The following is a 21,329-nucleotide window of genomic DNA, read 5'->3' as shown; positions in this document are numbered from 1 at the left end:
GACTAAAAGTGTTGAATTTTTTAAACATGAGGGACCAAATGTGTTTTTTTGTGAACATGAGGGACCAAATATAAAATCGGTGCAAACTTGAGGGATGAAAACTGTGTTTTCCCATTTTCGTATTCAATTGGAAATTGTTTTTAAAATGATTTTTTAAGTTAAAAATGAATTCCAATTATTTCATGTTCCAATATTATTCGGAATTCAAAAGCCATTTCGATTTTGGAGTCCTCGAAATTGGCGAAATTTCAAAATTGCATTCATTTATATATTTTTTTTTTTTTTTATTCGGAATTTTCCAGCAAATGCAAGAAAATCTAAAAGTGAGTTTAACAAATTGAAATAAAACTGCAGAAAGAATTACACTTTTGACCCCTCATGTTTGGCCCGATTTCAATTTTGGTCCCCCTTGTTCCAAAGTGAACAAAGTTCACCCTCAAAGTTCAAATTTAAATACTTTTAGTCCCTGTTGTCACATGCTCTTTAGCAAGTAACGGAAAATATTATTTTGGGGCCAAAATTAAAATTAATTTTTTTTGGGGCTAGAAAACAATTATAAATTTATATACTACTTATAATTAGTTTTTTAATAATATTAAATATAAATATTTAATTTTAATAAATAAAATGCAAAAAATATATATTAGATACATAATATATATATATATATATATATATATATATATATATATATATATATATATATATATATATATATATATATATATATATATATATATATATATATATATATATATTTCGAATGAATAAATTAATTTTGCATAAAATCCCTTGTATTGTTTAAAATATGCACTAAAACCCCCTATGTTATGCAAAAATTGCATAAAATCCCCTCTATAGTTAACGGCGTTAACTTTACAACGGAAAAGGAGATTTCGTGCAAAGTAAAATGAAACACAAGGGGGTTTTACGCAAGAAAAAAACACATGGGCATTTGGCACATGTTTTCTTTAACACAGGGGAGTTATCAAACATATCAAACACTCTATATCAATTGCATTCATCGATTGGGAAGATTTCGGCATGGGCTTTTTCTCTCCACGTATATCTACTTAAAAAACAAATTGAAATTTTAATATTTATCTATTATTCTCTTCTTAAAATATCTATTTTCATACATTGGGCTTGATTCAAGTGCTAATACAATAGAATCTGTGTGCTATAATATCTCATCTAACTTCGAGTTGATTACCATGTCATGGAATTTCAGGTCAAAATGATGCACACAAGGTGACTGATGAAATGTCTGAACCAATTTACAAAACTGATGCAAAGCCATGGGCTTCTTTGTTCAAAGATAATCGAAAATTGTCGGAAAAATGCTTGTCTCTCCCATGTATTTGTTTGAGGTCTTTTAAAGCTTAGTGCATAGTGCATTTTATTGATGTTATAACTTAAACAACAAAAAAAAAAAGAAGCTATAAATAAATTATACTTTGTAAATAGAGCAAACAGATGAATACTATATCGACGAGGTTAGAGAAGTATTTTCTAGCTATTAGATCCATATATATTATGTTTATAATCCATCGATCGATTTTAAGTTTGGAGTTCACGTATAATCTTTTTATTTTTATTTTTTTTCTTTCATATTCATCTACTTAGACTGAAGATATACATACCTTCGTTATATGTCATCACGAATATCTTAGTACGTACTCCTGTCTTGAAAGGAATCCATGTTACATATACAACAAGGTTATAGGCAAAAAAAATAAATAATAATAAACTAGTACATCATCGTTCTTCGTGCCCGTAAAAGAGTATCTATTTCTATCCATTTTTACGACAAAATGACAACATTGGCATAAGCATTATTACGAAACTCATAAGACATACAAACATTCGTTAGACTGTACATAAAATAGCTCAGACTACCTGTAATATAGAACATACAGTTTGTGCTATCGTGAGTAGAAGCAGTACCACAGCAAAGAGAATAGAAATAACTGCCCAAGGACTATTCATATAGTTTCTTCTTAACTTGGCCATCCATTTGTTTCTACGTCTATTGCAATGCTTATTCACATTTTCGAAAACATCCGCATAAACGAAACGAATTCCAGGACCAGCAATCGAGTCAGTGAGTTTATTGAACATATTCGCAACAACTTCATCATCACCTAACCAATTATCAATAATCCCGTGCCACGAAAGTATAGAAACATCTCTCGATGAATCAATAAGGCAATCCAAGAACTTCACATAATCTGTTACGTAACTGATTTGGTTGTCTCCAAAATATTGTTCATATGCCATGAGATTCCTAAATAAAGATTCCGTCCTGTCTTCAATGGTTAATGGTGCCAAAAGCATACTTCCATCTTGGAATCTTATATCGAACAATGAAACTCCTTCGATTCGTTTAAACTTTACATTAGTTTCTCTAAGCTCAGTTGCATTATTGACAAACCTCCATCTCTTCTTTTCGTTCTTTTCGTTTTTCTCAAAATCCAACCAATCAAAAGAAGGATGCCAGTTACTATGTATCAAGTCAAGTAAATGTTTTACCTCAGCGGAACTTCTATCTTTACTGTCTCGATATAAAGACTATTGAAAAAATTCAACAAAAGGTATATCAACCTACTGTGTTGATTTGGGACCTCAATCAAGTCGAATAACTTGCATAGAATAAAAAACGGGACTTGATTTTCAAACAACATAAGATCTCGTTGCAAGCTATTGATGATCCAATCCATATGAAAGATAGAATCATTCGTTTCTCTCAAGTATGTCATATTACATTTCCTCACTAAATCAATGATGAAGCACCCATCTAATACAAGCATTTCAATGAACTCAACTGCATTAAGGCTAATAGGCTCTGCATAACACTTGCGTGCTTCTAATTCCAATGGTTCGATAGCTGCGACGTAGTTTTCAATACTTTCATTTTTGTGTTGAAGCAGTAAATGCAAATAACACAATTTTTTATCTTCCATCATCGTTAGGTTATCTTTGTCACGGTGATAAGGACCAATTGAGACAACTTCGGGCTCATAAGCCTTCATATTGACATTTCGTAAATGTTTATGTACTCTATAGATAGTACATTGCGATTGTGACATGGTCAGCTGAGTGAGCTTTTGACTCAGGTTACGAGTGCATGCCTGTATGACATCGTTCGATCCCATATTTACTGAAATTGGAAAAGTATTAGTATAAATTAATTGGGTATGCATTAAAAATGCACGTACCCCATAACTTAATAACTAACTAACTAGAATATGAAAAGGAAAAGAAAAGAAAAAAAAAAAAGTAAATTTCCTAAATCATTTGAAATAATTTCTTCAAAGCTATACTAATTTCGGGCAAGATATATATCTCCTAAATTAGGGGTGAAAATAAAGAAGATAAATGCAAACTTGTTAGGCTGTAACTGAAAAGAGGTTGCTGACCTTTGGAGCACTATTCCGGCGGCCGTTGATCAGAAATAATCCAAAGCAAACTATTGTACATCTTCCATATATATATATATATATATATATATATATATATATATATATATATATATATATATATATATATATAAATAAAGTTAAACTGAAAATGGCAAAAGAAATACTGAAATCTGATGAACCTCATGAATCACGACTTCAATTGAATGGTCAATGGCCAGTAGGGAGACGGCTCTTTCCTATGTTTTTTGGGGTTGTCTAGGGTCCGAGAGGTCTGTACTTCTCGGACCGTAATCTGCCAATAGTATTATGCCACATAGGATAAGTACGAACCCCATAAAAAAAAGTACGATACCCATATTATAACTAAAATTACATAAAAACCCTTAAAATTAATATTTAATTAATAACTCATAATTTATAATTAATAACTAAGATTTGATTATAGAGCAATAACAATTATTAGAATAAAATAATAACCTAATTGTCTATCAATTCTTTTTGCCGTAACATTTAAATAAATATCCTCAATTTTGTGTCCTGTTCTATCGTCTTCAGCAATTCATATAAACCCTAATCATCGATCTTTCTTCTTATAAAAAAAATAATCATGGATCTTTCTTCTTATACATCCTTCTTATTTATCATCGGTCGATTGTTGACTCCGACACACAACAACGATTGTATATAAATATTGTACAAAAAATATGGTTCTTCTATTGTTGATGGTTCAACAGGAGGTTGATTGTTGAAGCGGAAAAGACTTGGTAAGCGGTGAAAAGAATTTGCATCTACATCCTGGAGATGAGAAGTTAGGATTTGATTTTATTTTATTTTTTTGTAATTTTATCAGTTCTTGAACAAATTTTTGTAATAAGAAAAGTCATATTGGAAATCTGGTTCTTTTATTGTACATTCTCAATAATCATACGAAACATGTGAGCTATGGTCTTCTCCTGTTTTTTTATTGTGGATATTTAAAGTTTATTTATGAAGTTATTCTTTTGTGGGACTGATTTTACTTGTATCTGATTGTCAATAGATGCATTTGTATGTATATGAATGCCAATATAGTTTTTTAGTAGCAGTTTGAATATGTAATCTTGATACTGGGCATAATTTGAATTTTTTCTTGGAACAATAAGAATGTCTGTTTGATTGAGAGACATTAACCGTGCATGCAGTTATTTGCAATTTCAAATGTTATTTTGTGTAAAAGTCGGAGTCAAGTTCATTGTTTCCTAAGCAGGTAGTTGGCTTACAAAGTGAACAAATATCATGATTAAAAGACCGACAAAAATAGTCGTTGAGAACCCATATATTACGATGAAGTGCTCAAACATAATTCATGCTCAAAGTTAGGAAGGTGGTTACAAAAGTAGACTCTTCCTTTCAAGGTGCCTTTTGTTACTCAAATTGAGATATTAGTTTTTTCATTCTTTTTCTTCAACATTAACTTTTCCTTTTCTTATGAGAACGTCAATCATTAACTTCATTTCTATTGATTTACAGCTTTGCAGTCATTTTTTCGAGCCTTGTTCAGGTCTTTCCTCACTGTTTGTAAAATTATGGATTTCTTATGTTTTGTTTTGTTTGTTCAATGCCCTTTGACAAGTAATTGATGTCATGCCGGATGAGGTACCTAATGAAACGTCCACCTCCCCGCAAGCCCGTGCAGAAAAGCCTCTTTGGAAATGGCAAGAATTGCAAAGACTGCTTAACACCACCCTTCGTTTCCATATTTTTTTTTTATGTTTGGATTGGAGCAAATGGAGTATTTTCCCAGTGTAGTTCTAATATCTATGATGATGCAGGTTTATTTAGATTTTTGCTTAGTTTTCGGGAACTCCTAAGATGTAGTATTTTTAGCACCCTTTTTATTTATTTGTTCGCCACACCATCCGAACTACCAATTCTTCTATAACTCCACCTATAGAACAACATAATATACTGATGTTACTTATTATATGATAAAGAAACTGCAAGAATCATTAAAAAACAATAATCAATTGTACTAAGAAATTAAATTCATTTGTTGATTTTTCTATCATCTTAAGTTTATCTTTCCAAATGGGGCTTCCAAATTGTTTTCAAAGCATTTCAATTCTTACACTTCATAGCAAAAACACAAATACATATCAATTCTCTCTGACATTCTATCAAACATTCGGTACAACTTTGATCTTTATTTGTGTATTTTCGAAGAAGAAGAATAACAATAATTCAAACTTGATCACCATAAATTTTAAAGAATGAGATCTTTGACTTTTATGTTGGCGACATGCTTGATACATCATATATTAAATTTTCTTGTTAGCTAGTGATTACTCATATTCCTGTTTAGATAATCATCCAAAAACTCAGAGTACCTTCAACATGTTAAGCGTATCAAACCATCATACTTCATAAGATATCAAACCAAAGAAGCAAAATCCATTAACGTAAAGATCAAGTAGGAGTTGTGCATAGTCAAAGGTAACATATCCAATCAGGGCATCCGTACGAAGTTGGCCATTCCAAAAGATTGAAAGGGCTGGACGGATGATGAAGCAGCGCAAAGATGCTAGGGATTCCATATCATCATCGGGGGCGGGATTTTGAGCCTCACCACAACTTTGCAGTGGGCATCATCAACCATGTCCAAAGAGCACTCTCTTTATCCGGACGCACAAAATCCCTTGATTCCATAGTCTTCGATAACAATAAAACCCGCTCCACCGAACTAAGAGGTGACCTCTCTCTCATTATAAATGTTACTCTTTGGAATACACTAATGGCCCTCCGACGCTCTTTACGAGGGCGAGCTTGACCTACTTGATCATCGATTCTGCTTCATCATCAGTACACTATCAACCTCTTTCCATTTTCACCCGTATCGATTCTCGTTTTGCCTGCAACTCTCAATTTGGGGTAGTTTACACATAACTCATTGCGGCCATGTGAACTGTCATGTTACCCAAGATTCGAAACATTAAACATTTTGCGAGTTGCCTGCTCAAGGAATATGTATCTAACATCGAAAATCAAAATTCTCAATCTAGCAATAAAAAACAGAACGACAAATCAATTATACCTTCAAATTTCTCAACTATAGGGGCAAGCAAGAAACAACTACAGAGAGAAGGAAAAAACGAAATTACTAAAGCAATTATCCCAACACAAACTCCCCACGGTCGGTGCTCTCCCGCCGGCCAGACGACGAAGCAGTTTCAAGTGGAAAGCTCAGTAGAATATGCAAATGAGACTAGGGATTCTGCTTATGAGATAGCTTCTCACCCATCGTCGTCCACTGAAACCCTAGCCTGAACCCAGGGGCCAACGCATCAGAGCGGAATGGGGAGAGAAATCATCACAGAACTCAACCGTGACGAGAGCGGCGTCTCATCCGCTATGAAATTCCGGTGAGCGTAGAGGTGCGCAATCAACAAACGATCAATTGAACCAATATTGATTTTGGATGGTTTTGGGGAAGAACATTGGATTTTGATTTTATTAGACGTCTAATGTTGTTAATTAATTATGATTGTTAATAGTATTTTTAATAGATACTTTAATTTATTGATTTGAGTTTACAAGGTTAATTAAGTAAATTATGTATAGTACGATGTGTGTACGATGTGTTTTTACTGGGTTCGTACTTTAATTTTTAAATCACTAGTATCGTATTAGATCGTACTAGGTCGTACACGAAAATTAACGAATGAGATTAAACTTAAGCTATTTTGTACGGACAAGATTAAAAATCTTATGGTCCGAGAAGTACAAGCCTCTCGGACCCTAGACAACCCCATGTTTTTTTTTTCTTTTTTTTCTTTTTTTTGTCGTTTTCATTGGACAACCGCGTGAGAAAAGTCAAATATACAGTAGATCAATATTTTTGTTTAGATTTTTATTTTTCTAAATTTTATTTAATGCTTTTGTACTCTAACACAATTTCACTATGCCCCCTTTCTTTTTCTTTAAGTAAAAAAAATAGGGTAACTTACGGGTCATCCCGAGGTAAGGTTAAATTACAAAAAAAATTCTTCATGTTTGGTTAGTTAAAACGAGGGTTGCGATTGGGTTGAGTCGGTCGTATACCAGCCTAAAAACCGACTCATCCTACAAACCACTTTTACTCAAATTTGAAAATAGTTGTCGACCCAACCTGTGTGGGTCGGTTGATGGGTTATACTCGCCACATACTTCACTAAAAAAAATTCAAATTTCCTAGTAAAAATGCACATTTTACATAAATTCACTGCGCGATCATCATTTATCAGTTCAAAATAATTAATGACAATTTGACCCAAAAAAATGTAATTAAGAAATTCAAATTAATTAAGAAAACACACCCTTTATTTTATATTTTTAATAAAATTATAATAATATAGTTGGTTGACCGATAATTATTGGTCAACCAACTCTTGATAATATTAGAAACCACGAACCGACCCATTATAGATGGGTTGGTTGAAAGTTTATCAGATCCAATGGGTCGAATAAAAAGTTATTATCCGCCTAAAAATATGGTTGGTAATAGATTGGTTAGTGGATAAACATTAACCAAGTCCCAACCCTAATTAAAACCACTCCCTCAACTATGAATGTTTTTAAATGTCCACCCTAGAGCACCTGCAATGGTGAAACAAAATGAATTATCAAGCTACAATTAAAAGTGGCATTTTTTTGGGGCCTTAAGTATAGGTCCGTGGTGACAAAACTTACTGGAACTAAATGTCAACTCCAACTAAATCTTTGTTTCACATCCTTTATAAATTTCATTCCAAAAATGCCCTCACACACAAAAAATAAAATTTGCACCAAGTAATATTTAGAGTTTATTTATCATCTTATATTATGCATTTAAAATTAAAATAAGTCAACCCCAAAAACCGGAATCCGGCTACAAAAAGGAAATTTCAGAAAAAAAAAGAATTAAAAAGAAAAAGTCAAAGAAGACTAAAAATGTAATTACAAATAGCACTTTGAATTTCTAATGTTTTTCCAGCCCATCATAATTCTAAATTCCAATTTTAGACCTAAAATAGTATTTTCCATTAGATGTGAACGGACAAGTGATAGAGTGGACACAAAGTATTTAAAATAGAACCGTTGAGGTGAATTTTGTTCTCTTTAAAATAACGAGATGATAACTGGAATCGAGTGAAATATGAAGAACGAAAAGTGTAATTCCGGAGACCTATTTATAAATAAGTAGGCCACAATTGGCTTCTACCCAAATGTTAACAACTTTATGTGTGAGAATAATAATGATTAAAAAAGGGGTCCCACTAAGGAAAATGCAAAGCTGTCCATTGAAAGAGCTTCAATTATGTCACGCGGTTGTCGAAGACTCTACATTATACACATTACATTCAACTAAATTTCATGATATAAATAGCAACGTACCTTCAGTTATATATATATATAATTTGTTCATGTGATACATATTATATTAATATATTGTAGTTGTTGAATTGAATGGATCCTCAGCAAAATGAACACTATCTTTCTTCAGCATTGGCTCCACCAGATGTTGCCGCAGAAATCAAAAAAGTAAGTCTTCTTTTTTAATTTGCTTCTTGACCCTAATACTACTTTCTTCATCCAATAGACTCTCTGGGCAATGTGTACGCGGTGGTATTTTGTTTGTTTTGAAATTCAATTACTACTATAAAACTTCTTTATAAAATCAACTATATATAGTTTTCGTCCCTCGCGTTAGCACTGATTTCACATTTTGGTCCCTCTTGTTCACAAAAAATATATTTGGTTCCTATGTTTCAAAAAATTCAACACTTTTAGTCGTCCTTTCGGTCAATTTTACGTCAAAATTAACGGAATCAAGCCAGGGGCGGACCCACAGTGTCTCTTGGGGGACGCGGCCCTGCAGAAAAAAAAAAGAAAATTAGCAGTTTTTTTTTTTTTTTTTTTTTTATTGTATTATTTATCTATTAGTTTATGTACTTTAGCCCCCAAAGTTGAATTTTATACACTTGAAGCCCTGAAAAATATTTCTAGCCCCCCCACCCCAAAACCCCCTGGGTCTCCCCCTACTAAGACTAAATTCACGGAAATTACCAAAAGTGTTTTTAATTATTGAAACATGACAGACCAAATGTGTTTTTTTAAACATAGGGGGACCAAATGTGAAATCGTTGCAAACTTAAGGAATTAAAAATGTATTTTTCCCTATGAAAAATTATAGGCAATTTTTAAAATGAAAGGTGGACAAGAATTTGTTTTAAAATTATATAATTTTATGAAATTGGTATAATTACAAAATATATCATAATTATTATGAAATATGTAAAGAAAGTAGAATCATTTAAATTATTTATAAACATGATAAATTATATGAGAAATAAATAGGTATAATTTGCATTATTTCATTCAATTCACAAATTCTTTTTATGATTTAGTAAACCAGTTTTATATTTTCTCGAAATATATGATATTTAAAACATTTACAATTCATCTAATTTAATATCTAGTAACATACCATTACAGGAAAGTATCTTGAGACTAATTTTCATTTAGACATAAAAGTTAAATCATTTTTATTTTGATTTCGATTATACCCCTCCACTTTTCATTTTCTACAAATTAAGTACCCTCCAAGCTTTTTTTCATTTGAACTAAATCGCGTAATGACTGAAGAGGAAGAAGATGGGCATCTATTTATTATACGTGCAGCGCGCATGCCACTTTCCATCCATATTAATAGAAAAATGAAACGGCGGGCCAAATGTGTAAAAAAAATGGTTGGTTTGAATACTAATTTCGTGAGGGAAGAATATAGGACTAAAATAGATTTTCCTATAAAATATAGAGACCCAAAATGTAATTACCTAAACAAAAAATGCACTTGTCCTTATTGTTAGTGATTGTCAATATTCGAGGACTTTTTGTTAATTTTGCCTTTATATAAACTAGCTATTATACATCTATTGATCGTGAGAGGTTCATAATGACTATTGACAGGAACCTGTTAGAGTTTATTTACATTGCCGGAGAAGATGTTCTTCAATAGGAACCCCGCTCGATGGATGCGATATGATACCTGACGAGGTGGTTATATTTTACACCGAAAAGATAACTTTCAAGAAATAACAAAAAAGACAAAAATCGACTCATTCTGTTTTTTGTTCTAAAGTTGTCAGGTCCAAGATGCCCGAGTTTTGGTTCGTCCACAACCGATTCGTGGTCATCTGGAATGAGGACCAAATTCAAGGTAAGTATTGATTTAACTAATCTTATATCGCTTTTGAAAAATTATACAAACATTTCTTATGGTTTGATCAACACTCGGAGTGGCTTATTTGAAATTCATTTCCTACTCTTGAACCAATGTCAAATAAATTATAATCGAACCCCGAAACTCAAAGATAAATTCGATTGAAATTTGCTATTCACAGTCGATCCTAACGCTGGTCATCGGGATCTAAAATATCTCATAGTGTTGGATTCGGGAATCGGGAGGGCAACAAACGGATCTTCAATATTCTTCAAGAAGTTGTTGAAATACTCCAAAACCTCTCAATCTTCTATTGTATGTCACGTGTTAATAATCTCTTTATCAAAGTTGGTTGATATCTAAAAAGATCCCATTAATTTAAAATCAAGAACTGAGTCTGAGAGGGAAGAAGGAAAATCAATATTCGGTCATTTTTTCTCTCCCAAGACAAACGTGTAGTAGCATTTCATATATACATGTACTCTTTCGTACCAATACTTGCTAACTACACTAGTAGAAAAATGACTTTTTAGTACGAATTGTTTTGCTATGGTAAAAAGTCATAACAAAAGGTACATTTTACTATTGGACAATCTTGAAGTCGTAGTAAATGCTATGATTTACTGTAGCAAAAAAATATTCGTTACGGCCATTTACCGCAGCAAAGTTTTTGTAAAGTCAGTATATATTACTGGACAAAGTCGTAGCAAATGCGTAGCAAAAGCATTTTTACTACCAATTTGATGCATTTTAATACGACTAATGGTCGTAGTAAAAAGTCATTTTTCTACTAGTGCTACTTATAGAATATAGTCAGCGTGTATCTGCATCAAACCTAGAAGATCAGAATTCTCTTTAGATATGTATATAGAAAATAACTCCTTAAAAGCCTAAACGATTAACTTCGACATACTTGGATTGTTGCACAATTTGGAAGCGAAAAGATAACACAAGAACTACATCCACGGATGGCAGCCAAGTATTTATTCAAATACTGCAAGAGAATCGCAAAATGTTTTCTAGTGTCCCTCGCAGCCGTACATCTCTCTCGATTTTCTCTCTAATTTTCTGCACACTTTCCATAAATACAACACAAGACTATTTATAGTCACAAGTAAATGAATCTAGATGGGGCTTGAAACACAAACCATCATGTTAGAGTTCATTACAGTTAAACCTCTATAAATTAATATAGTTTAGGGACTAGCAAAATCCTATTAATTTAGTCAAATATTAAAGTATCGAACTAATAATTTAGTATGTTTCTACCGAGTCGGGACCAGAAGAAATTATTCTTTAAACGAGATTATTAATTTTGTCGAGTATTAATTTATCGATGTTATACTGTATATTGTTTTGGGTCTTTAAGTTTGAGCACATCATCAAGAACAATTAAAATGAAATTTCACTCCATATATTAATTTATTTACCAAACGTTTTACAGGAGAATGAGCTTGTCACAATCAAAGTTAAAGCTCCTCGGGGAAAAAATGAAGGTAATTAGTTATGTAACCATGCTTTTAATTACCATCTCTTTGTCTACAAAATATTTCTATCCAGGTTGATATTTTTAACTATAGGTAAAATTCGACAACCATGTCAAAATTAGTTTCTTATATAAAAAAAAAATAATTTTTTTCCCAAAAGTAAAAAACTAATTTCAATTTCGATGCAAGTTTTGCAATAAAATTGACAAATCTTATCTCAGTAATCACAATGAAGAAAAGTTAAATAAAAAAAACCAATCAATTTTTCCAAAAAAAAAACCCGATTAAAATAATTTTATTTTAATGTTCACTAATATAAAATATGTAGTAATATAATTCTTCTGTCCCAAATATCTTTGGAGAATTTATTTGTCCCAAATTGTTTGTTACTTTAGAATTTCAAAAAGGCATTAATTGCACTTTTTTTTGGGTCAATTTTACCCCTTATCATTCTTAATTACTTAATTGAAAAAAAATTAATGAGAAAAGTATTTTAATATTTACTACTCCCTCCGTTTTTAAATAAGTGTCTCTTTTCACTTTTCGAAAAGATTATAAAATTCAATAAATGTAGCTTGATTTTAGGAAAATTACTAACAAATGACTAAAACAACCTTTATCACTTAATGATTTATAAGTGAGAATTAATGTTTCGAGATGCATTAACAAGGTTAAAAAAGGAAAAAAAAATGCATTTAATAAAGTATTGGAAATCTAAAGTGACAAATAATATAGATCAAAAATATTTTTAAAAATAGACAGTTATTGTGGAACGGATAGAGTATATTATTTGCTATAATATATACATATTTATTAAGTTTCTTAATATGTGACGGAATGAGTAATATAAATGTTTTGGACCTATAAGGCCAAAAACTAGATCATGTGAATGTTTGATAGCATTTTGATTTTGTTCCCATAAGTTTCTCAAAGTGTATCTATATTTTTTAATCAAAAAATCCTAAAACGATTTCTTTATTTTTCAAATTGTTTTCTAAAAGGTTGGAGGACTAAATTTTTAATTTCAATGTTGTCAATGGCATTATCTTTGAAAAAGTTATAAACTTAAATGGTTACTCTCAATCAGTTAATTCAACTAATTTTCCAACAATATATATATATATATATATATATATATATATATATATATATATATATATATATATATATATATATATATATATATATATATATAATCATATCGAACCAACATAACATCTAATTTTGCAACTTCTATGTTAATTTTATATGTTCATCTCAAATACATATTTCTTTTCTTATACTAACTTTCAGAGGAGGCTAAAAAAATTCCAAAAGATGAAGCAATTTGCAAATTCTGCTTCAACATATACACAGACGACATGCTGGAGACCAAATGCAAATGTAAATTTGCCATGATTCATCAACCGTATTAAGAGAGAGAATAGATGAAATCATATTATCAAGAAAATAAAATTATGGGAAAAGCTTGTTTCTCTCATTAGTTGATATGGCATAATATAGCCACTCAGAGACACCACAAATTAGCTAATTACAAGAATTACGGCTAATTACTACTCTATAAATATTTACACAATATTCTAATATATTTACTTGCCTAATCTTGTAATAAAATATATAGTTTCCTAATACTCCCCCTCAAGTTGGAGAGTGAGGATTTCGAACACCCAACTTGCCAAGTAACAAGTGAAATTGTTGTTGACTAAGGGCCTTAGTGAAGATATCAGCCGGTTGTTGAGACGATTGGATATAAGCCGTTGAAATGCTGCCGGCGAGTAATTGTTCACGCACATAATGACAATCGATTTCTATGTGCTTTGTTCGTTCATGAAACACCGGATTAGAGGAAATATGAAGGGCAGCCTGGTTGTCGCAAAATAATCTCATTGGTTGTGTATGGAAGACACCCAAAGAGGAAAGAAATGACTTAATCCACGTTAATTCACACGTTGTAACCGCCATGGCGCGGTACTCGGCCTCAGCAGATGATCGAGCCACAGTGGGTTGTTTCTTGGTTTTCCAAGAAATTGGGGACGAGCCGAGTTGTACAAAATATGCGGTGAGAGAGCGACGAGTAAGAGGACATGCAGCCCAGTCAGAATCACAGAAAGCATATAGTTGTAGCGAGCTGTCTGAGCGGAGAAGTATGCCTTGACCCGGAGAACCTTTCAAGTAGCGTAAAACACGAAGAACAGCGTCCAAATGGTCTTGTCGAGGCTCATGTAAGAACTGAGTTAAAATATGCACGGCGTAACAAATATCCGGCCGAGTAATGGACAAATAGACCAAACGGCCAACGAGGCGTCGGTATCTCTCCGGATTATGTAATAGAGGACCTGTTGCATGTGCTAGACGGTGGTTTTGCTCCATTGGAATTGCAGCTGGTTTGGCACCAGTAAGACCGGCTTCCTTCAATATATCAAGTGTGTATTTCCGTTGGCATAGAAAAAGACCGGACGAGTTTCGAGCAGCTTCAATGCCAAGGAAATATTTTAGAGGTCCGAGATCTTTGAGCTGAAAACACTGGTTCAAATATTGCTTGAACGAAGAACATGCAGAAGAATTATTGCCTGCCACAATAAGATCATCAACATATACGAGAACGGCAAGGAAAATCCCATTGCTCCGGTAAGTGAATAATGTATGGTCGGCATGAGATTGAATGAACCCATAACGACGAAGAGCACTTGTGAGCTTAGCAAACCAGTTGCGTGGAGATTGACGAAGGCCATATAGAGATTTTCGAAGGCGACAAACCTTGTTTGGACGTGAAGAAGTATATCCAGGTGGGAGCCGCATATAGACCTCTTCATGTAGATCACCGTGGAGAAAGGCACTATTAACATCTAACTGATGAATTTCCCAGCCTTTAATGACCGCAACGGCAAGAAAGAGTCGCACACTCACTAGTTTGGCAACAGGAGCAAAAGTCTCGTCGTAGTCGATTCCTTCAACTTGGGTATCACCTCGAACAACAAGTCGAGCTTTATGACGCTCAATAGAACCATCGGCATTATATTTCAATTTGAAGACCCATTTGCAACCTATGGGCTTCTTACCGGAAGGAAGATCGGAAATGGTCCAAGTGCCATTGCGTTCCAAAGCATCAATTTCTGTTTGCATAGCCAGCTTCCAGTTTGGGTCCTGTAGAGCCTCAGAAAACGTACGGGGTTCTATCCCGGCAGATATGGCAGCCAAAAACTTAGAATGAGATTTAGAAAAAATTTCACAGGTAACATAGTTCGCTAATGGAAACCGCGTACCTGAGGATCCGGATGAGGGGTGAGACAATTTGGGGTGTACAACTGTAGCCGTGTGACACACATAATCACGAAGATGGGAAGGCGGGCGACGAGATCGCTGAGCTCGACCAAGTGCTGGCTCGATCGTGGCTAATTGTGATTCCTCTTGGGGCTCCAAATTAGAAGAGGATGACTCGTCAGGAACATTTGACAATGATGAAATGTTGGGGGCTGCTCCCCCTGACTCTTCACACTCAAAATTTTGTTCTTCAAACGTAGAGGTGTTCCAGGACCAAGTATTGATGTTAGTGGAGTTTGGGGATATTTCAGTTGATGGAATATTGGTTTGAGCAAAAGGAAAAACATTCTCATCAAATATGACATCTCGGGAAATAAACATTTTGTGGGTTTCTAAATCCATGACCTTCCAACCCTTTTTACCATGAGGATATCCCAAGAATATACATTGACGACTTCGAGGAGAAAATTTATCTTTTGACCGATCTTTGTAATGAGCATAACATAAACACCCAAAGACTCGAAGATGATTAAGGGAAGGTGATTGAGAGAATAATTTATCATGTGGCGTGAGGCCATGCAATAAAAGAGAAGGAGTTCGGTTAATGAGATGACCAGCAGCAAGAACACACTCCCCCCAAAACTCTATTGGAAGTGATGCTTGGAAAAGAATGGCACGAGCAATATTTAAAATATGGCGATGTTTTCGCTCGACCCTACCGTTTTGTTGTGGGGTATCTACTATGCTAGTTTGGTGAAAAATACCATGTTGAGCATAAAACGAGGTCATGGTGTTTGAGACAAATTCCATACCATTATCGCTTCGAATAGTTTTGATCAGTTTATTGAATTGAGTTTTGGCCATAAAACAAAATTGTTGTAGTAAGAGGCTGGCATCACTCTTTTCATGCATTAAAAATACCCATACTGCCCGACTAAAATCATCGAGAATTGTAAGGAAATACTTAGCACCAGAATGGGTAGACTTTCGATAGGGGCCCCAAATATCACAATGAATCAAGTCGAAAATGTTTGTAGCAGAATGAGTACTTAAAGGAAAACTAGAGCGAGTTTGTTTGGCTCTACAACAAATATCACAAATAGAGTTTTTATCAGAAAAATCCACCTTATTGCCATTAATACTCAAAAACGACATCGGCTTCGATGATGGGTGACCCAACCGGCGGTGCCATATATCATAAGATTCTATTGTCCGTTTTGCAGCAGCAGATGAGATCGCCACAGGCTTATAGTAGTACACCCCTCCTCGCGTCTCACCCTGACCAATCAGGATCCTCGTGGTGCGGTCCTGCACAAGACACATATGATCAATAAATGTGACAAAGCATTTCGCATCACGGATTCATTTGCTAACCGAAATCAAATTCATCGTTAAGTGTGGCACAAATAAGACATGGTGCAGGATAAGCCCGGGGTGTAAAATACAGTTGCCTTCTTTAGTTGCGGTTGCTTGTGCACCGTTGGGTAACTCAACCGGAGATGGACTAATAGCATGAGTATTAGTCAGCAAAGATAAGTTGCCAGTCATATGGTGCGACGCTCCACTATCAATTAACCAATATTTATCACAATTCCACTTACCAGACATAGTATTACTGTCAGGGCTGTACTCGATCAAGGCTAACAAACGTTGTACTTGATCACTCGAAAGACCAGGAATAATTGGTGAAGAAGAGTTCATTGGTGATGTTTCCGTGGGGGCTAAGATACTCTGCTGAGTAGCGGCAGCAAACATTGGGGAAGATTGTCCACGGCCTGTAGAAGAGTGATGTCGTCCTTTGCCGCGACCTCTACCTCGGAGGGGTGTGGGAGATATGCCGAGGCGGTTCCAGCTGCGGTCATAGGTATGACCATACCTTTGACAATGAGTACAGTGTGGTCGACCACCGGGTGGAGCAGGTGAAAGACCCGATTGAGCTGACGATGGGTGATTCGTTTGCACCGAAAACCCCACGGCAGGAGCAGACTCTCTCGGCTGGAATGCTGACTTGTGGCTCTCCTCCTGGCTCACCATGGCATAGACCCGATCGATTTCAGGGAGAGGCTCCATATTAATGAGTTGGGTCCGTAAGGTATTATAAGACTCATCCAAACCCATTAAGAATTGATAGGTTTTGAGATTGTTAAACCAACTGAGTATTGGAGAACCATTTGCACATTGACAAGACTCTAGCGGCGACAGAGTTGCAAGATTTTCCCACATACCAAGAAATTGAGTATAATAAGACATAATCGATGACCCCGACTGTTTTGTAATGGTGAGATCGGACCACAATTTATAAACTTTTGGACCATTTTTTACAGAGTAACGGGTTTTGAGACAATCCCACAAGATTTTGATATCAGTAAGACGAGAGACGGTAGCCCGAATGGGGTCGTCTAATGAATTTGCAACCCAAGAACATAACATGGAATTGACAATCTCCCATGCGACGAATTGAGAATCAGTTGGACTTGGTTTAGAAATAGACCCATCGATAAACCCGATTTTATTCTGAGATCTTAAAGCTAATTTAACAGCCTGTTCCCAAGAAGAGTAATTCTCACCTTTTAATTTAATTTGGGTTAGTACTGAACCCGGATTCGCGGAAGGATAGAGATAGTATGGTGATGTAGGATTGATAAGGTCAGATTTGCTTTCTGCATCTTTGGCCATAACTTGAAATATGAGATATGCAGAAGAAGAAAATTTGAGGAAGTAGCAGCGGAAAAAGAAAAAAAATATGCCCTAAGGCTCTGGTACCATATTAAGAGAGAGAATAGATGAAATCATATTATCAAGAAAATAAAATTATGGGAAAAGCTTGTTTCTCTCATTAGTTGATATGGCATAATATAGCCACTCAGAGACACCACAAATTAGCTAATTACAAGAATTACGGCTAATTACTACTCTATAAATATTTACACAATATTCTAATATATTTACTTGCCTAATCTTGTAATAAAATATATAGTTTCCTAATAAACCGTGTGCAGTTGAATGGTTACAGAAAAAAGGAAACAACAAATGTGATGTTTGTGAAGAAGACATCCAAAATATATCGATAGTTGTATCGTGGGATCACATGTCTTCGACTCGAACTACTAATAACAAAGAGCAGTACAACGGATATTCTACTTCCGGAAGGTAAAAATAATTTACACATGTTATGTTCTCGATGTTAAAGTAGCAATACTAACTATTAGTTTAACGCTTGACCGAGTCTTTTGAAATTTGATACAATAGTTAAGTTAGTAGATTTGGTTGTTATTTTAGTTTCCTAGTTTTCAATTATTGGTTTTATTTAGTAGAGTCTTTAGTCATTTACAATAGGTGGACTTATCTATAACATCCTATCACTCATGGAAAAATTATGTGAGCTTATAATCATGCATCTTACTATTGTAGTAGGCCTCTTGATGCCCCGGTGCCCAGTGAGCATGTGGGTTTGCTAATAGACATAGTTGAAAAACTCGAGGCATTACAAGTGGTATGAGAGCCGATTTGGGGGACAACGTTAGCCAGCTTGAACATGCTAATCTTTGCTACTTGCCCTGCAATTCGGGAACTTACATTGGTCTATTTCATGGTGCCTTATGGGGTGGACTTGTGGTAGGAACGTTGTTGCCCTGATGCTTAGTGGGCCAGTGGGTTGGGTAATAGATCGGCTTGAAAAAGTCCATAGTGTTACAATTAGTACTAGTGCCGACCCGGGACAAAGTTTAGCCATGTCGAATAGGACCATCTTTGTTATAGGCCTTACAAATTGGGATTGTACATTGATATATGTTATGGGGCATTAAAAGAGTTCGATAACCGTCTACCCGGGAAGTCTTGGACTATTGGGCATGGGCCTTAACAAGATCGTCAAGGATTGAAGGAGAAAGTTTATAACGCCCCCATGGTTTGAAGCCTAAATATAGAGACTTTATTGATGCAGTACAGAGATGGTAACATGTCGGTATGCACATTGCACTTACGACCTATTTGGTCATGAGTTTGAATTACCTGTTGGAAATTTGAGGAACTAGTAAATATCCTCCTTCAAAAAAGGAAGAATTTAATAAAGTAGTTAAGTTGGTAAGTTTGGCTGTTATATTCTAATGTCTTTGTAACCTCTTTGCTTTATTTTACCATAGTCTTTAGTCATTCACAATAGTTGGACTAGTCCTATTTCATAAGCTTATATAATGCATTTATTTATTTTTTCATAAATTAATCATTGAATAGCATATCTGATATAGATTCTAAAAAAAATGCATATTTAATATATAGTGTGAGCTTTTATTTTTCTAGTACACATTTTGTTATTAACTATATATTGTTCAACACTTCAAATCATTGATTGAAATTTATCATGAATTCAATATAGTTAATTTCAATGATATATATGCTTCAAGTGCAACTAGCTCATCATCCGCTTAACACGTTGTCATTCCACAGGTTTTGGAGGAAGTACTGTTGTTTTAACATATAATAAGGAGAGAAATCGCGGGACACGGGTTTTCAGGTTCGCATGTTTGCGTCCGATTAGCTTATTCTTTGTTAATGTTTTCTCCCGTTTTGTATCTGTTTATCGAAAGTAAATCAATCTTACTTGTGGTAGTATTTGTACTGAAAAATAACAAATTTGTTCGCTACTGGAATGTAAGAAACTAATGTCTTCTTCGGTAGGGAAAATATATATATTGAATCTTGTTTGATATTTGGTTTACCTAAAAACATTTCAAGGTATCTCTAAATCCCAAGCAAAGCCTAAATATTTTATCAAATTAAACGTAATAGAAACTGATAGTAGATATGAAGTACTAACTTTAACAAATGACGAATGATACATGAAATATATTAGAGTGAGTAACACATGGACAGACTATACAATTATTATTTTTATTTTCTTGTAATCAAAGAACTGACGGTCAACTGTATAGATGTAGTGAGTAAACCTATAGGAGGGACGAAAACTACATTAGGCTATCCACCTAACGATCGTTGGCAAGAGGACTTAAATTTGGGTCAATTGACACAAATTCACTTACTCCAACCGATAAACCATCCCTTATTTGTGGGCCAAAACCACACAATTATTCTATTCATATACATGCAAATAGATAGTACTTACGCACGCATACACAAAAATATAATCTTGCATGTACATAAATAACGTGCACGTATTCAACACACACATCTAAAGTGATTTTGAATTTTTCGCCATTATGGTAGAGGTTCCTGATACCATTAGACTAAAGCCTACTTAGTTTAAATGGTAAATATGTAATTTATTTCTAATAAAAAACAATAGAAAGATATATTCATAACAAAATTATTTGAACCATTTGAGTGATAATTTATATTTTATTTAGCTCTAAAATAAAAACCACTAATAAAAAAACTGAACACATGTAAATATAATGACTAAATATCTCCATCAAAACTTGTTGGCTCAGGAGATGGGACTCTAGGGATTTCTCTTTTGGTGCAAGAATTACTAAATCTAGAGTCAAACAAAAATCATTGTAAATTATAAATAAGATGATATATTTTAGGGTAAATAATGTAAAAGGAAAGGATTCTATTGACTAATAACGTAAGATTGCAAGGCTTATGTTAAGACATTTGAGGAGCCATTGGAATTGATAAATCCCAAATATTAAGCTCCAAATCATTCCCTTAATATTAGCATCCGTGTAATTGTATAGCATTTAATTACTGTACATTATTTTCCAATAGATTAGCCTCTGTATGTATCTATATAAACACAAACTATGTAAATGAAAGATGTGTGTTTGATTCTCCATTGTACTGTGCAATCTCTTTCATTTTCTCCTTTGAGATTTGATCCTAACCCTGCTTCCGCAAAATGCCTTCTAACTCACAAACCTTGTCCAACACCCCTACCTCTTCTCCAAATATGCCTCAACTAATTGCAGTTAACGCTGCATC

General features: G+C 34.1%; 2 protein-coding genes and 1 long non-coding RNA gene across 3 annotated transcripts; 1 reads left to right on the top strand and 2 right to left on the bottom strand.

Moving 5' to 3' along the window:
• Positions 1–1,770: 1,770 nt before the first annotated feature.
• Positions 1,771–3,491, bottom strand: LOC105964615 (UPF0481 protein At3g47200). The gene is given in 3 exon segments (XM_012989122.2): positions 1,771–2,537; positions 2,540–3,160; positions 3,420–3,491. Coding segments are annotated over 2 exon segments (1,263 nt in total). The 5' UTR covers positions 3,156–3,160; positions 3,420–3,491; the 3' UTR covers positions 1,771–1,890.
• Positions 3,492–5,798: 2,307 nt separating this feature from the next.
• LOC105957889 (uncharacterized) lies at positions 5,799–6,965 on the bottom strand. The gene is made up of 2 exons (XR_001172776.2): positions 6,493–6,965; positions 5,799–6,410 (listed from the first exon to the last, which is right to left on the bottom strand). It is a non-coding gene; the product is annotated as an uncharacterized LOC105957889 (long non-coding RNA).
• Positions 6,966–8,757: 1,792 nt separating this feature from the next.
• LOC105964667 (uncharacterized) lies at positions 8,758–20,092 on the top strand. The gene is made up of 7 exons (XM_088820808.1): positions 8,758–8,957; positions 10,386–10,472; positions 10,558–10,635; positions 12,083–12,134; positions 13,419–13,535; positions 18,380–18,536; positions 19,833–20,092. The coding sequence occupies exons 1-7, from the start codon at positions 8,883–8,885 to the stop codon at positions 19,864–19,866; spliced, it is 600 nt and encodes a 199-aa protein (XP_088676934.1). The 5' UTR covers positions 8,758–8,882; the 3' UTR covers positions 19,867–20,092.
• Positions 20,093–21,329: the final 1,237 nt, after the last annotated feature.

This window comes from Erythranthe guttata, chromosome 7 (genome assembly GCF_056151865.1).
Source record: "Erythranthe guttata isolate IM_541 chromosome 7, IM_541, whole genome shotgun sequence".
Classification (NCBI taxonomy): domain Eukaryota; kingdom Viridiplantae; phylum Streptophyta; class Magnoliopsida; order Lamiales; family Phrymaceae; genus Erythranthe; species Erythranthe guttata.
The sequence above is the reverse complement of the archived record's forward strand: the minus strand, read 5'-3'. Positions and strand labels throughout refer to the sequence as shown.

What these genes read in the sequence shown, in the direction of transcription:
- LOC105964667 (XM_088820808.1), top strand. Translation starts at nt 8,883, where the DNA reads ATGGATCCTCAGCAAAATGAACACTATCTTTCTTCAGCATTGGCTCCA. An exon ending in TGCCATGATTCATCAACCGT is followed by an intron (nt 13,536 to 18,379) that starts ATTAAGAGAGAG and finishes CTAATAAACCGT; the next exon opens with GTGCAGTTGAATGGTTACAG. An exon ending in GGATATTCTACTTCCGGAAG is followed by an intron (nt 18,537 to 19,832) that starts GTAAAAATAATT and finishes GTCATTCCACAG; the next exon opens with GTTTTGGAGGAAGTACTGTT.